Source organism: Camelina sativa, chromosome 3 (assembly GCF_030686135.1).
Source record: "Camelina sativa cultivar CO46 ecotype springtype chromosome 3, ASM3068613v1".
In the NCBI taxonomy this organism is placed as follows: Eukaryota; Viridiplantae; Streptophyta; class Magnoliopsida; order Brassicales; family Brassicaceae; genus Camelina; species Camelina sativa.
The window spans coordinates 9,053,664-9,069,408 of NC_141882.1; the positions used below are offsets into that span (position 1 = coordinate 9,053,664).

The following is a 15,745-nucleotide window of genomic DNA, read 5'->3' on the forward strand; positions in this document are numbered from 1 at the left end:
AAAACAGTGAGTGGTGATGGGATTTAGGGTGTGAAATTGGTAATAATCATAATTATTGACACAAAAGCCACCAAATGGTGTGCCCAAAGCATATATATTTAGATGAGAGTGCCAAAAGACAAATCTGCTTTACAAAGGATCCATTTTCATCATTAGTATTGGATTAACACCACAAATTCAAAATTAACAATCTCTCTTGACCTCCTCCTATGTGAATCAAATCAAATCCAATTTTTTATCATTGGCTATTTTCAATTTACCTTTCCTTCTCCAACTATCTCAAGGAGACAACAAGCACCCCATTTTGACCAATTGCTTTTTTCTTTATTTAACTTGTGCTAGTCTAATGATATAGTAATAGGTCACAAGTTACCCCATAGAGTGTGCTATTACTGAAGGTGGATGATCAATTCATTTTAGTAAACTTTCACTTGAGTATTGTCATTTCGCTTATTTTAGGTTCGGTCTTGTTATCTATAGACTATACCGACAAAAGAAATATACATTCCCCTTTTTTTTTTTTCTTTTGAACAACAGAAATATACATTCCCCAACTAATGTAAATCTAATGTTTATATAAAAAAAAATTTCCAAGTCCAAACACACATATACCAACTCCTCCATGTTTTGAAACCTTCCAGAAGAACACAACATCTTGCAACGGCAGGGAACTACCAAAAACTGAAAAAGCAGACATATACTTTAGATATGATTCAGAGAATCACTCCATTTCTAGAATTACATATATAAACATCAAAATACTAAAATGGAGCAAGAATGACAAAATTCTCAAATTCCACTTTTTTTTTTCATAACAACAAAGATAAAAATAAAATAAAAAGTTACAACAACTCCCTACCAACTGATTCATCTAAAAGCCTACACATTTTTTTTTTCATTTTTTTTTTTTTTTTGTAAACTGAAAAAATAAAAAAACCAAAATGTCAGCTTTTGAGAGATAGAGAGAGGGATTCATCTATGGCTGCAGAAATCCAAAAGCTTTTTTCTTCCTTCAACAATTTCATCAAAGAAATCATCGATTTGGGCCACTATACTCTCTGTACCATTCCTTAAATTACTAAAATACCCTTTCAGATTCTCCACTCTCTCTCTCAGCTCCCTCTCTTCCTCCTCCCCTTCCTCCCTCTCTCCTACGCCGCAGAACCGCCGCTCCAGCTCCGCTTTAAGCTCCTCCAACGCAGCTTTGCTCCGTCGGTACTCATGCATCAGTATCCCTTTCCTCATCCCCATCCTCCCGACCTCAGCCGCCACTCTCTGCTGCAACCTCCCCATCGCTCCGGCGAAACCTCCGGCTTGACTCTGCGTTATTATCTGCGTCTGTGTCTGCGTTGTTGCGTCTCCTGGGAAACAGTAGACGAGACCGTTCATTAATACCATGAGGAGAAGCGAACTCATGCTCCTCGTCGCGTAAAGCACGCCTCGGAAACCGCTGAATCCGTTTTGTAGCTTCGTCGACGATTCTATCGCCGTCGCCGACGTTTGCTCCGACCAAAACGGAAACCTTTGAACTCGGTTCTCCATTAATGCTCTGTTTACTTCCTCTATCCCAATCGCTTCTCTCCTACATCCTGATATTGCCCTTATCACCTAAACCACCATTAACAAGCAGACAACAAAAAAACTAAAACTTTGATCCAAAAAACACTAAAAAGATTCAAACTTTATAAGAAAAAGATTCGATTTTTACGATCACCCACCTGACGAGAAAGCTGAGGTGAGAGACGAAGGTGGTGGTGATGACCATCGAGTGTGGAAGCGATTGAAATCCCGGCGGAAGAGAAGTTTTCGACAGAGGAGACGGCGGATTTGATGACGAGACAAGCTTCCCAAAGTTTGGAGCTTTCGTCCATATACTCATCGAGCCATTTGTCACCGACGGGAAGCTGAAGTTTCTGAACCAAGAGAGTGAGATGTGAGTGAGAGGTTCGGAGAAGACAGAGAGCTCTCTGTAAGAAGTGTACGGACATGAAGTTGTTCGAAAGGTAAACTCTTTCGAGATCTTCCATTGATCTGTTTAGAAATGAGTAGAATCCGTTCACTGAGTTTGCAGAGGACGGATCCATTTTTGATGAGTTATATATTTAACAAAGAAGAAAGCTTTCAAAGATCTGATTTTTTTTTTTATGTTTTGGGTTTTGGTTGGTCGATGATCAATGAGAAGATATTAAGAGAGAGAGAGAGAGAAGTGAGGAAATTGGGGGAGAGGGAAAAAGAGAAGAGGAGAATAAAAAGGTTATATAGAGATTGGGATGGTGTATCTATGTATTCATGTACGTAAATGTCATCGTATGTATGTATGTGTAGATGAAGAAGAAGAAGAAGAAGGAAGTTGAGGTTTTTGATTCTAATGGATGAAAGGGATTGTTGGGTACAATGATGGATGTTTCCTACTGAGGAGGAAAGATGATTGGTAATTTTGTCTATTTTTGTATATATTTTTTTTTGTTTTCCATAATTTTCTTTATTTCTTTTTAAAATGGGTTATAGTACTACAAGAAAATAAAGAAATTATGGAAGAAAATAATACATATTGGATATCTATCTTCATTTGTGGGTCTTATTACACTTGAAGATATATGAAAATTAAAAATTGTAATGAGTTTGTTTCTTTTTGTAGAAGATACTCATGAGCTATCTTCCCTTTTTTTTGGTCTTTGGAGAAATTGATGCTTCGTCTGAATAAAATCTCTAGTTGTTCGATATAAACAGAAGAATATAAAAAAGAAAACAAAAATTTAACAATCATGAGCCCCAATACCTTGTATTTGGTAGTATATATGATTTATTAAGTTTAGAATTTTCGTTCAGGGTATCTAATCCCATCTTCATAATTTTACTATCTAGGTTTGATTACACAACTCTTGATGTTAAACCATATCAAGACGTATGACATTCAATGTGTGTAACGTTTTATACCTTTGTAGATAAAGCCTACAGTTTGATTTTTTTGCCTTCTTTGTAAGTTTATGCATTGAAACAAAAGATAGGGGAGCCGAAGATAAGATTCTTCTAGGTCTTTATTTGGTGGTAAAATTCCGATAGATCTTTTGAAAAGGTAATATACATTGACATTTATTTATGGTAAAATTTAAATATTGAAATATTCCAACTATCAACCTAAAACATACTAATAAATTATTAACGTACAATTTGGTTCCTTTTCTTTGCTAAAACATTCAATAAAATAAGAAACAAGGAGCCATTGAACGTTTAGGGTTTTGAGTGGGGTTTAAATTTATTTATTTTCTGTGTTCTCATTTGTATATATGTATGTTGAGTTTTATTTTTAGTGTTCACTTTTTTTAGGTGCTTCTTCCCTCTTTTCCTCCCTCGAGCTACTGATTTCGTGGGGTTTTTTTTTCCGAGAAAATAAAAATAAGAAAATGATTTAACACTTAATAGTATTATTTTCTATTTACCCAATTCATATTTTGGTTTATGCCACCTTTTTCTACAATTTGCAACATTTGCCAAAAAATAATAAATGGAAATGATGAGATTCTTTGTATGTATCCTTTTAGGTCGATGCACATACTCAAAATTCTTTTTAGGACATAGGTCTCTGTGATGTTTACAAGCCATCATCAGTCCTATAAGGTATATATATCAACCATTTATTATTATTTTTCATTTAACGAAATATTAACTCCTTCAATGTAACTATTAATTGATTAAACATTACTTAGTGATTAGTATATTAATATAGTCAACAACTTAAATTGTATTTGTCGAAAATTATTCATATAGATGCCGCACTAGTGACATAGTTGATCGAGATTGATTTATATATATAGTACGACGATAGATTCGTTGGGAACTATTATAATGCAATCCTAATTAATTTTAAAAATCGTAAACTTCAAAGTGGCATTTCGGACCCATTTAACGGCGGATATCTCAAAAGGAATGTTATGTACTCTATTTAAACAATAAATTGAGTTGATATGTAAGTTGAAGATATAATAAATGCAACAGGGAGAGAAGAAAAATAAAATTAAAATGCAAAAGTTAAAATATATCTTGTAAGCTAAGACGTATACTTTGCTTTATTTCTGTTACCAATATTGAATGTCCATTAGTAGTATATTTTCTTATTATTTGGTCAGATTTTATTCTAGTAAATTCATCCTAAAACAAAGAATTTTGGTAAAGTGTTATCAAAGATAAGGATTAGAATTCACGTGGTCACACTCGTTCGGTCAAGCCACAAAGACTAGTAAAACCCGTGTGCTAGAAGAACTTGGAAAATAAAAAATCTGCATCGAGATGATCTAAACCGAATGAGCTAATCCGCAAATAAACACCAATAGTTTTTGTGAAAGAAGCACAATAAAAACACCATTACGTGTAGGTTTATATATGTATAAAAAAATGTAAATGATATGATGAAGAATGTGTATTATTAGTGTATATAATAAGAAGGATGGTGCGAGAGAAATGAGCAGTGGCAGTGGAGCAAGGGGACCATGAAATCTATGGGAAGCGTCGGACAACTCAAAAACCTCGGTTTCGTAAAGAGACTTTCCCCTCCATTCTTTTTCATTTTTTTTTCTTAAACCAAATTTAGTGTACTATTTAGTCTCTACCATTTTCTTATAATTCTCTACCATTTTTCAACTTTTACAGAAGAGTTAACAAAATAAAATTGATATCTTATGCTTAAATTCAAGAACATAACAGAAAAGGTTATCAAAAAAGCTCTTGTAAATGTTTTTTCTTTTGGTTTTCCAATGCTTGTTTTGTTGTTGTTGTTGTAAATGCTCTCATAAATATATATTCTCTTATGGTCTTATTTATGTCTTCTTATTTATGTCTTAATTTCGTAAATAAGAGAATAGAACAGTGAGAGAATGTATCGTTTTCTTATTGACTGTGTGAAGGTCCATAAACTGCTAGTATGCATAGACCATCTGCCTCTCGAATCTATTCCACATCAGTTTCAAAATGCAAAAATTTAACATCAAAAATCATAATTTTCTCAGCTTTCTAAAATCAAAAGAGGTAAAGAGAAATAGTTTTAGCTGGTCCAAAAAAAAAAAAAGAGAAAGAAATTTCTTGTAAAATATAATTTCTGTCAATTATTTATTTAAGGCCTCAATTATGCTTTTATTTTGAATTTTTCGAAACAACGTAGAATATCAAATAATTGTAATGTTGACTGTCCGAACATTGACATACAAAAGAAGACACATTGCAGAGTTGATATGATTACGTATCATGCAAGAAATTATTTTGGAAAAATCAAGATGACAATAGTATGGTGGAAAATCCGAATTACCGTCCCACAAAAAAAAATTTGAAATTTAAAATACAACTTTTAATTGTTTTCTTAGCATTTCCATAGTTGTTATTATTAGTGTATTTGTAAATGAATGCAGTGACAGTGACAATGAGCAAGTGTGACATTAACCTGTCTACCTAGAAGGAGAAATTATGATTACAAATAAATTAAGGTGGTACGCGACTGATTAGTGCTGCTTAATTTTTGATTCAGTGATTTCTAATCGGACGGTGGAAAGAGAGATGTGGAATAAATTTTTATTCTTTTCAAGGGTCAACTGACCCCCACTTGAGATCTAGAGATATGCTCTCTTTTCTTTTATTTTTTTTACCTTTTCCCCCATTATATAATATTTTCTCCATTATACAATCTTTTGTATAAACAAAAATTGAATCCAAAATCAGTGAACCTAGGTAAAGACCTTTCTTTCGAGATTACGTTACAGAAACGTTTTGGTTTAAGTTCTAACTATTTCTTTGCGTTTTTGTTTATATCTAATAATCTTTGAGTATCAAAAGAAACTGTAACGTTTAATATTTTTTTTTTCGTGGCGTTTCATGTAAATGCAATAGAAAAATAGCGTTTGGAACAATCAATACCTTAAATATTTGATAAGGAAAGATGTTGAACTAAAAAATGATTTTGAATGAAAAGTTTTTTGTTTTTTGACATCAAATTTTGAAACTAAAGTTAAGAAAGCAAATTCATAGCTGTTTCGATGTAGCCAGAGATATATACTATATTAATGCAAATGATAAATGCCAGTTTTGTATACTTCATGGAGACAGATATGTATCTATGTGGTTATGATACATTCGTACACATGACAAATTATATTTTTTCGTATGTGGTCCAAATTCTCAGTAATGATTTGAGTGTCTTATCCGTGTATATGACAAGTGTTTATGTATAAATTATAGAAAGATTGAGAATAGATACCGAAGAAAAGCTATAAACTTGGCGTGAAAGTAATATATATCAATACCGTTTACTTTTACTTCAGGACAAGAACGAAGAATTCGAACTCAAGGACTAGGAAGTAAGAAATAGTAACCAACAAATGTTTTATGAATTGGACTGAGCTTAATTAAGGTAGTGATATGCATATTATATCGAGTAAATAGATCAATCATTTTATGGAGAGATAGAGAGGAGGAGAGACAGAGAAGGGTGATTATTAGAAGAGTGAGAAGGAAGTGGCAGAACAAGTCATATCAAGAAGAGACAGCTGTAATTTCATAAAGACATCAAGTGGTAGAGAGAAGTGTGATGCTTAAGGTTGGTAACAAAAAAAAAAAGTTACTGCTACTTTTCTAAAAGCATCTCTACTTCTATTTTTGTAGTTGTTGTAGTTGTACACACTTCGACTCAATCAGTATCAACGTTACATCATCAGACGTCGACAAAAAGCTAAAGAAGCCAGATTTGTCTAAGGAAGTGTAACATTGTTAGAAAGGATCTTCTTATTCATAAGCACATAAACAGAAAGATAAAAGAATCACCTCTAACAATAAACGTAACATAAAGAGTATATATTGCATACAGTAATAAATATTATAGCAATGGCACACATCATATGATTGTTTATCTATTTCGAACACGTTTGGACGATTTTACATTTTCAGTTAGCTAGGGTTTAGAGATTTTATGGTTGAAGTTTTGTAGTCAAAGTTTCTCTTTTTGGTTTTGCAGTCAAAGTTTTATGGTTAAGATTTTATACTAGACTCTTATATATAAAAGTGACTAATACGAATCATCATTAATCCTACGGTTTTGGGTGGACCTATTTCTATACTATAACTCAAGGTCGGCCCCCTTCTCGTTCTACTACTACTCTCCACAGCTATTTGTCATCATTGTCATTCTCTCACACACTTTTTTTTCTTAACCCACACCAAAACAAAGAGATAAATTGTTTAAACAGAGATGTAAGTAAAAAAGGTAAAAAAGAAACTAGACATACGTTCGTGTAGATGATGGGAAATTGTGTCATGTGTGGGATATGAATAATTCAAATGGTACACTGAGTATATTGTACTAGTGTTCCTAAAATAAGAGCAAAGACCAAGACTAAACTAAAAGATTCATGAAACGTGACCCTTTCAAAGTTTCCTCTCGAACCCACAAGAGTGCCTTCTTTGTTCCAACCAAGTTTTGTCCTTTATATATAACCTTAAGCGTTTCTTGTTCTATGATTTAACAAGACACTGGTTTTATGTTTGTTCTCAACTGCACGTCATGTTTTTTAGTGTCGCGGAAGAAATAATCATCTACGGAATTTTTTTTTGTGTTTTTTTATATATGTGTGTGTGTGTGTGTGAGTAAAGGAGTTTGATGATGCCAAACCCTGTTCATGAAAGAGCTAAGAAAACAGATTTGGACTTTGTGATGGCTTTAACAAATACCAACTGATTGAGCTGCATGGTTCACCGTTCACATCATATAACTCAAAAGGAAGTGGTCATGGCAGTGGTTGGACCATACTCAATCCACCATAACAATAATGTGAAAATGAGCCAAATCTCATGATCCCATGTGTTGTACGCTAACCAGGAAAAAAAAAAAAGAAACTCAAAGATCAGAAGAGACTATTCGTAGCTTGTGATTTAATTAGTATTACTTCAATGCTACAAAGAAATGGAGTTACAAAAGCAGGAGAATAAAAACATCTTAAAACAACAAAAGAGCTTCTGAATTGTTGCACTGTCAATAAAACATGATCCTAGAAATGATCAAACTGGAAAAAAGTCAAATCAGACTAATCTGTTGTAATCACATCAAGAACATTACTTAAACGAAGTACGGATTGGCGGGAAGAAAGACCAAACCAAACACCAACCGGTTCATATTTTGGTTTAAGTAATGTGTTTGATTTCCACGAAAAATAATCTCACAAACGAGGTCAAGAAAAAATATAGAAACTATTCAAGATGAAGATTTTGTCAACAACTTGATAATTTCATTTCTACACAAATAAATAGTAATTTTATACTACAATTTTAGTTGACTTCGAACATGATTAGACCGGATTACCTAAAACATCCGATACATATCACTTCATCTCACCAATCCAACGGTCACCATTAAATCACACAAATGCAAAATAAAAAAAATAAAAAAAAATCGTGCGAGAATTGTTTAATTCAACTACAAAATTCCTCTTTGAACCAAATTAAAAAAAAAAAAAAAAAAAAAAAGACAAATCCGAAACATAAGCGTGTGGATACGAAAGATCTCAAAGATTCGTCACTCCTAAATTTCTCATCTTTCCCTGCATCGGTGAGATTTTCATGTCCTTAGAATCTGTCTGTTAACTCTTTTTACTCACTGTGTTGTCTGAACGATTTTTATTTATTTATAAAGTTTATTACTTTGGTTGGTTTTATCGATGTGGAATCGAATTGATTTGACTGGTTCTTAAGGTTTATGTCGGTTTCATAAAAAATGAAAATTTAGGGTTCATTTGCATCTGATTAGTGTTTTAAGCCCATTTCTTGATTGTAAAGTTCTGTTTTTTTTAAAAAATTGTTGGGAATTTTAATGATATGCTGCAGTGATGGGTTCTGTAATGAGCTTGAGCTGTTCCAAGAGGAAAGCAACGAGTCAAGACGTGGAATCCTCAAACGAATCTCGTAAAAGACGAAAGACTTGTTCAGATAACGATGTTGTTGATGATGATGTTGATGAGTTTTGCAGATTGATTCCGAGTCTTCCTGATGAGTTATCTATACAGATTCTTGCTAGGCTTCCTAGAATCTGTTACTCGAGTGTTAGGTTGGTTTCTCGGAGGTGGAGATCGGCTGTTTCGACCTCTGAGGTTTATGGTTTGAGGAAAGAGCTTGGGAGAACTGAGGAGTGGCTCTATGTGCTTACTAAAGGTCATGAGGATAAGCTTTTGTGGTATGCTTTAGATCCTGTGTCCACGAAATGGCAGAGGTTGCCTCCTATGCCGGTTGTTGTTTACGAAGAGGAGTCTAGAAGGAGTTTGTCTGGTTTGTGGAACATGGTTGGTCCGAGTTTTAAGGTTACTGAGATTATGAGGAGCTTGTTTGGTAGGAAGGACACCTCTGAGCAAATGCCGTTTTGTGGTTGTGCTATTGGTGCGGTTGATGGGTGTCTTTACGTTCTTGGTGGGCTCTCTAGGTCTAAAACAGTGAGCTGTGTTTGGAGGTTTGATCCGATTTTTAACTCATGGAGTGAAGTGAGCTCTATGTTAGCGAGCCGGGCTTATTCTAAAACAGGTGTGTTGAATAAGAAGCTATATGTTGTTGGAGGTGTTGATAGGGGACGGGGAGGTTTTGCTCCGCTTCAGTCAGCTGAGGTTTATGATCCAAGCACGGATGCTTGGTCAGAGGTTCCGAGTATGCCTTTCTCAAAGGCGCAAGTGTTGCCAAATGCGTTTTTGACTGACTTATTGAAGCCTATTGCCACGGGAATGACTTGTTACAATGGTATGTTATGTGTTCCTCAGAGTTTGTACTCTTGGCCTTTCTTTGTTGATGTTGGAGGAGAGGTTTATGACCCTGAGACAAATCTCTGGGTTGAAATGCCGTCTGGTATGGGTGAAGGCTGGCCTGCGAGGCAAGCAGGTACGAAACTGAGTGTTGTGGTGGATGGTGAGTTATATGCATTTGATCCTTCTTCATCGATGGAGAATGGGAAGATTAAAGTTTATGATCAAAAGGAAGATACTTGGAAAGTTGTTATAGGGGAAGTACCTATTTACGACTTGACAGATTCAGAATCTCCTTATTTGCTTGCTGGGTTTCACGGCAAGCTTCATTTCATTACTAGAGACACTAACCATAACGTTACAGTCTTACGAGCTGATGTCCCCAACATCCCAGTGTCATTACCATCATCTAGCTCCAGTTCTGTTTCGGGTTCACGGTCTTTGAGTGAAAAGGGCAATGCACATAACAAGTCAGACACTGTTATCTGGAAGCTCATTGCAACCAAGGACTTTGGTGCTGCTGAACTTGTTAGCTGCCAAGTTATAGATATATAGTAAAGTCAAGAAGCTTTTTCCCATTTCTCGTGTGAAATCGAGAAATCTCTGTGTACAGCTAGAAGCAAATACCTGAAGCTTATGAGATGTTCTTCCAAAGATTTTAATTGTCTATTTACATTCTTCTGGCATTTGGCTGCCAAAGTAAGCCTGAGTAATAAAATGTTGTCACAAATATATAGCAATGCGACTGTTTTATCGACTATAGCATTACATTACCTAGTAATTCAACTGCAAAAGTTCTAAATCTGTAACATCAGTTTGCTTTCTGCGTACATTTTTCTGTAGTTAGTAATAGAGAAACTTGTAAACGTTAGAAAGTTTCAGGTGAAGTTTGCAACTTATAGTGTGGATCTGATTTAGGCAATTGAAACAGTCTACCACAAAAAGGTATTGGAACCTCCTCCTTTTTTAACTTTTACCCGGACAGATAACATTTCTTGAATCCTTTTTTGCTTAGCCGGAAATATTCGGTGGTTCCTTCGGTTAAGAATCTCTTCCTTGGACTGAGGTAATTTACCACTTTGATAAATTTCTTGCTTCTGTCTGTAATGGTGGGGGACCTGAGGGCTGAGGAGGCAGATAGAAGCAGAAGAAAAGGGTTTTTTAAAAGTGCCTTAGAAACATAAACGCATCATATGCTCTAAAGCAAACCATTTCTAGATTCTCATTTCCACACTTCACCTCTATTCTTTTTATCTTCTTGTATTTTCTTTATATGAAAGTTGCGTTTGATTTATGTTTCAACGAATCTATTCCATGATTTTTTTTTTTGACATTTGGTTATAATACTTTAATCTGATGTGAAGGAACCAGTCTTCTTTATTTATTTTTTTCTTAATACCTATATATATCTTAATATCTAAATAACACTAGCCTGTTGTTTATTCCGGTCCAAAGCATGAATTGGTTTCTTTTTGTGGCATGCACGAACCAATTTTTCTTCGTAATAATATTTGGCAGGCGTTTACCATGAAAGTTCTTATGGGTTAACATTTCAATTTCAACCATTTGAACCGAACTAATTTCATTTATAAATGACTTTTACTTGAATAAAGCCCGATTTTATCAAAAAAAAATTTTGTCGAATATTTTACTTGTAAGTTGGGTTACAATTTGGTCGGTCTCTCATTACTTGGAAGTGAAGGAATTTTAGTTCTGTGTCGGTAACTTTTTTCGCATTAGACAAAAAAAACTTTCATAAATATAACAGTCTTAGGTTCATATGTTCTTAACTCTTAAAACCACCCAATGACCCAAAGAATTCATTAGAGTTTTGTTATTAAATAACCACCATCATTATTAATTAGTTACAGACTACAGTAGTTAGCCTTCTTCTATAGTTGGTGGCTGCCATTTTCTAACCATTCGAGTTTACACCAATAATATGTTTATGCTCATCGAGAATTCCAGAATTGCCCCTCTTATCATTGGGTTACAAAAAAATCGGCAACGTATTAAAAACAAGAAATAAAACTTTCTTATATTTTTTTAAAATATAATAGGGGTGATATTGTACAACATGGCCAGAGTTTTTTTGTCTTATAGTATTTTGCATCATTACTCGAATATTATTTAGGTTTACAAACTATATAATATCACCTTCAAAACAATCTTAAGTTTTATATATAACTCACAAGTCTAAAGATTTAAAGAAATTTGTTTGATTAGTAAAGTCAACTTTATTTGATGATATATTAATGGAGGAATATGTAAGGGTAGAAACGTCAAATTGAGGATTTCAGGTAAAGATTATAGAAAAGAATCTGAACCCAAAAACAAAAAAAAATTAAAAAATTCCGAAATTGTTTGTGTGTGTTTTTTTTTGCTTCTTGTTGCTCAAATACAGAGCCTTTCAACCAAAGTGTCTCTTCTTCTTCTTCTTCTTCTTCTTCTTCTTCCTCATAAATTTCTCTCCTTTTTTTTTTTTTTAATTATAATTTGGATCTGTTCTGCTTAAGAACGGTTTGATCCTTCTTGTAACAAGCGTCGTCGATATAGTCAAAAGATTCAATTTTTTTTTTTTTTTTGGATTTGGCGCGTCGGTTTCGTGCTTTTGAGCAACGGGGATTTGAAATTCTCCAAGAGAATTGATTTGGGGTTTTTGTTAAATTTCATGATTTGGGTTTTGTAATTGGGGTTGGTGGAACAATCCTGTAAAGTGTTCGATGGTTTTCCTCAGAGAAGAATTTTGAAATTTCTCTCTTTGATTTAGAGTGTTTTTTTTTTTTTTTTTTTTTTTTGTTTTCTTGGGAAAAAATTGAAAGGAGATGGCTGGTGATGAAGATTGGGTAGAAATCAAGTTTAGACTCGCAGATGGTACTGATATAGGTCCGAGCAAGTTTGATCAATCTATGACTGTTTCCTCTCTTAAAGAGAAGATCATTTCTCTATGGCCTAAAGGTATTAAATTAATCTTATCTTCACGTTTTTGATGTTTGATTTGATTGTTTGATGGTTACTTGGTTTAAAGTTTCTGCCTTTTCCATTGGGGGTTTTTATTGTATACAGTTTTTGTCTTCTTCGATTTTTGTTTCTGCAGTTGTCTAATGGATAATGATTGGGCTAGTCTAGGTACTGAACTTTGTAAAGTAATGAGAATTTTAAAGATAAAGGTGAAAGGTTTAGGTGTTGTTGTATAAAGCTACTCTAGCAACTGATTTTTGGCTAATAAAACTAGTTTGAGATTGATGAATGTCTCACATTGTATTTTTATTCATGGATTTTTGTGTGTGTGTTTTGGCCTTATTTGGGATATGTTGTTGCATTTTACAATCTTCTGTGCTGTGGTTTTCTACTACTTAAAAGGTTGTGTTGGAAGTGCTGCATATTCAAGTGTTTTTACTATTTTGACAGATAAAGAAAATACTCCAAAAAGTGTAAATGATGTGAAGCTCATCAATGCCGGGAAAATACTGGAGAACAACAGGACACTTGCGGAATCCAGGCTTCCGGTTGGGGAACTTCCTGGAATGATCATCACTATGCATGTTGTTCTTCGCCCTCCTTCGCTAGACAAAAAGACCGGTAAATTTTCCCATACAACAATATGTTTCCCCTGAGTCTGTAGTCGCTTGCAGTTATGGTTTTCAGATTCCTATTTCTATGTATATTCCCATAGGTTTTGCTGCTAATTACTCTTATTTGATAGATCATGGTCATATCATCTCATTGTCTGAAATCTTTCTGTCTTTTTTTTCAGAAAAGCTGCAGAATGATCCACCGATTAAGAATCGCTGCATGTGCACCATTTTGTAGCTGCAAGTAAATTGGATCATAGAGAATTTATATCCTTCATGATAATGGCATTGGTTGATGATGCTCCATGGAACAGCTTCTGTAGCTTCAAACAAGCTTTGAGAAGTTCCTTCCTTCAGTACAAAATGATTGGCATAGACATAGAAAACAAATGATCTTCATTAAAGAATTTGGTTCCATGTGTGTGTGGTTGTTAATTTATTTTTCATTTGTTTTTTCTGTCAAAAATGGCTCCACAAAATGTACTACGATTCTTGAAGGATGGTTTTTCGTATAAGTTATAATGTTCGAAGTGATTTGTTTTCAGAATTATAAGAAAAAGATGTTTTAAGAATAAGAGATAGAAAAGAACTCAAAACATAATTAAAAAAAAAAAAAAAATCAAATTTATTAAAAACTCTACTTTTAAAACTCTTAAACAATGATTCAAATTCTATGGCTCGTGTCACCTAAGTACTATAGCTCATCTATATTTTCCACATGGTGTACTTGAAACGGCACAATGGACAAACTTGACTGTTGGCAAACCACTCGAGGAGACAGCCATCGTCAAATTCGTGTCCACAGGGTAAGGTCACGATTCTTTCTCCCATTTAAAATGGATCAAAACATATTGTGCACATGTCTTGTTCTCGTATACTTTCCTTGGCAAAGACTCAACCGCAAACTTACATGCCGGTGTACACCGGATGTCATCAATGGTTCTACCATCAAATGAGACTTCAATAGTTCTGTCATCAAATGACATATCCTCTCCAAATATCGACCGGTCTTCCAATGATCGCCTATACTCGAAATACAGGGCATGCACTTCCATCGGGATAGGAGGATTGAACTTGAAGGTAATATAAAATAAAAATGCACAATCTGGAAAATGCACATACATATATAAAAGCTATATACAGTACATCATATTGACATGCTATTCAATAATTATGTAGAGAAACTAGAATTATTATTTTTCTCCTTCGAAATATAATATTTTTTACAAAAGAATTTTTTTTTCATTATTATTTTTTATTTGTCAACAACAACAATACATTACACAGGTAGTCAACCACGATTCAGAACGAAGAGAAATTTACATTATTTTCTTTGATCTTATTTCATTGTTGTCAACTAATAATTAATATTTTTATCATGCATTTATGCTAACGAAATTCAGATGTAATTCTTCAAAATTAAATCCCATCCTATAGTGATGTTTTGCCGTAATAACCACAAAAGTATTTTATCATTAGAAGAAAATATGTTTCAGATCCATACTATTTTGTATTGGTGTTATTGTGTAGATATTAATTCTCTTTTGGTAGAGCTACTGAAATCTGGTGTTGCCAAACTCACGCAGTCACGCTCTTGGGTCTCGAGTTCTTTTACCATTTCACAGTTAGTAGTTATTTATAATCTATATATACATTTTTTAAATACATTTTGGGTTCTACCCTTTTATTTGTACTTAGGCCCCGTTTGGTAACGGCTGTTATTTATGACTGTAAAGACTTTAACTTTAAAATTTTAGCTATAGAGAATTTGACTGTAGATGCTTTGACTGTAAAAACTTTAACTGTTAAAATTTGATTGGTAACAAATACTTTTAAAACTGAAGCTGTTACTTTTATTATTAAAATATATTAAACTGATGATAATGAAAAGAAAAATAATTATTATTGAAATGGATCTTAAAAGAAGGAGAAAAAAATAAGAATAATTAATGTGTAAAAATAATTTATGTAAGAGTTAAATATAATCTTTTAGAGAGCTTTTAAGTATAATGGGAAGAGAAAAAATTAAAATTTTATATTTGTTTAATTTTATCAGGCTTTAAAAAATCTGGGAAAACAAAGAAGGAAAAAAAAGTGACTTACAAAGCTTTAAGAAAAAATAAAAGTAAAAAAAAGTCTGATTGGTAAATAAATGGATGTCAAAGCTTTAATTTTTTTAAAGTCTTAAAAGTTTTTTACCAATCAGGGCCTTATTTACAAAATTAATCCCTAAAATTTTTCCAAAAATAACATTACTTCATATTTTGTTTCCTAAATATTTTACATACCACATTCCAACTAATAAAATACAGCATAATCAATATGGAAACCGAATATCTGGTATATTTAACCACACTTTTAATTTTGTATTGAAGATACTCTATCTCTAAATTATTTACAATCAAAGAAAACAAC

General features: G+C 33.4%; 3 protein-coding genes across 3 annotated transcripts; 2 read left to right on the top strand and 1 right to left on the bottom strand.

Moving 5' to 3' along the window:
• Positions 1–778: 778 nt before the first annotated feature.
• LOC104776321 (uncharacterized) lies at positions 779–2,309 on the bottom strand. The gene is made up of 2 exons (XM_010500361.2): positions 1,719–2,309; positions 779–1,608 (listed from the first exon to the last, which is right to left on the bottom strand). Exons 1-2 carry the CDS (start codon positions 2,082–2,084, stop codon positions 973–975), a joined length of 1,002 nt encoding a protein of 333 aa, XP_010498663.1. The 5' UTR covers positions 2,085–2,309; the 3' UTR covers positions 779–972.
• Positions 2,310–8,442: 6,133 nt separating this feature from the next.
• On the top strand, positions 8,443–10,487 carry LOC104776322 (F-box/kelch-repeat protein At1g22040). Its single transcript, XM_010500362.2, has 2 exons — positions 8,443–8,581; positions 8,857–10,487. Exon 2 carries the CDS (start codon positions 8,859–8,861, stop codon positions 10,308–10,310), a length of 1,452 nt encoding a protein of 483 aa, XP_010498664.2. The 5' UTR covers positions 8,443–8,581; positions 8,857–8,858; the 3' UTR covers positions 10,311–10,487.
• Positions 10,488–12,044: 1,557 nt separating this feature from the next.
• LOC104776323 (membrane-anchored ubiquitin-fold protein 6) lies at positions 12,045–13,877 on the top strand. Its single transcript, XM_010500363.2, has 3 exons — positions 12,045–12,713; positions 13,167–13,337; positions 13,513–13,877. The coding sequence occupies exons 1-3, from the start codon at positions 12,581–12,583 to the stop codon at positions 13,566–13,568; spliced, it is 360 nt and encodes a 119-aa protein (XP_010498665.1). The 5' UTR covers positions 12,045–12,580; the 3' UTR covers positions 13,569–13,877.
• The last annotated feature ends 1,868 nt before the right edge of the window (positions 13,878–15,745 follow it).

What these genes read in the sequence shown, in the direction of transcription:
- LOC104776322 (XM_010500362.2), top strand. Translation starts at nt 8,859, where the DNA reads ATGGGTTCTGTAATGAGCTTGAGCTGTTCCAAGAGGAAAGCAACGAGT.
- LOC104776323 (XM_010500363.2), top strand. Translation starts at nt 12,581, where the DNA reads ATGGCTGGTGATGAAGATTGGGTAGAAATCAAGTTTAGACTCGCAGAT. An exon ending in CATTTCTCTATGGCCTAAAG is followed by an intron (nt 12,714 to 13,166) that starts GTATTAAATTAA and finishes CTATTTTGACAG; the next exon opens with ATAAAGAAAATACTCCAAAA. An exon ending in TTCGCTAGACAAAAAGACCG is followed by an intron (nt 13,338 to 13,512) that starts GTAAATTTTCCC and finishes CTTTTTTTTCAG; the next exon opens with AAAAGCTGCAGAATGATCCA.
- LOC104776321 (XM_010500361.2), bottom strand. Translation starts at nt 2,084, where the DNA reads ATGGATCCGTCCTCTGCAAACTCAGTGAACGGATTCTACTCATTTCTA. An exon ending in CACCTCAGCTTTCTCGTCAG is followed by an intron (nt 1,609 to 1,718) that starts GTGGGTGATCGT and finishes ATGGTGGTTTAG; the next exon opens with GTGATAAGGGCAATATCAGG.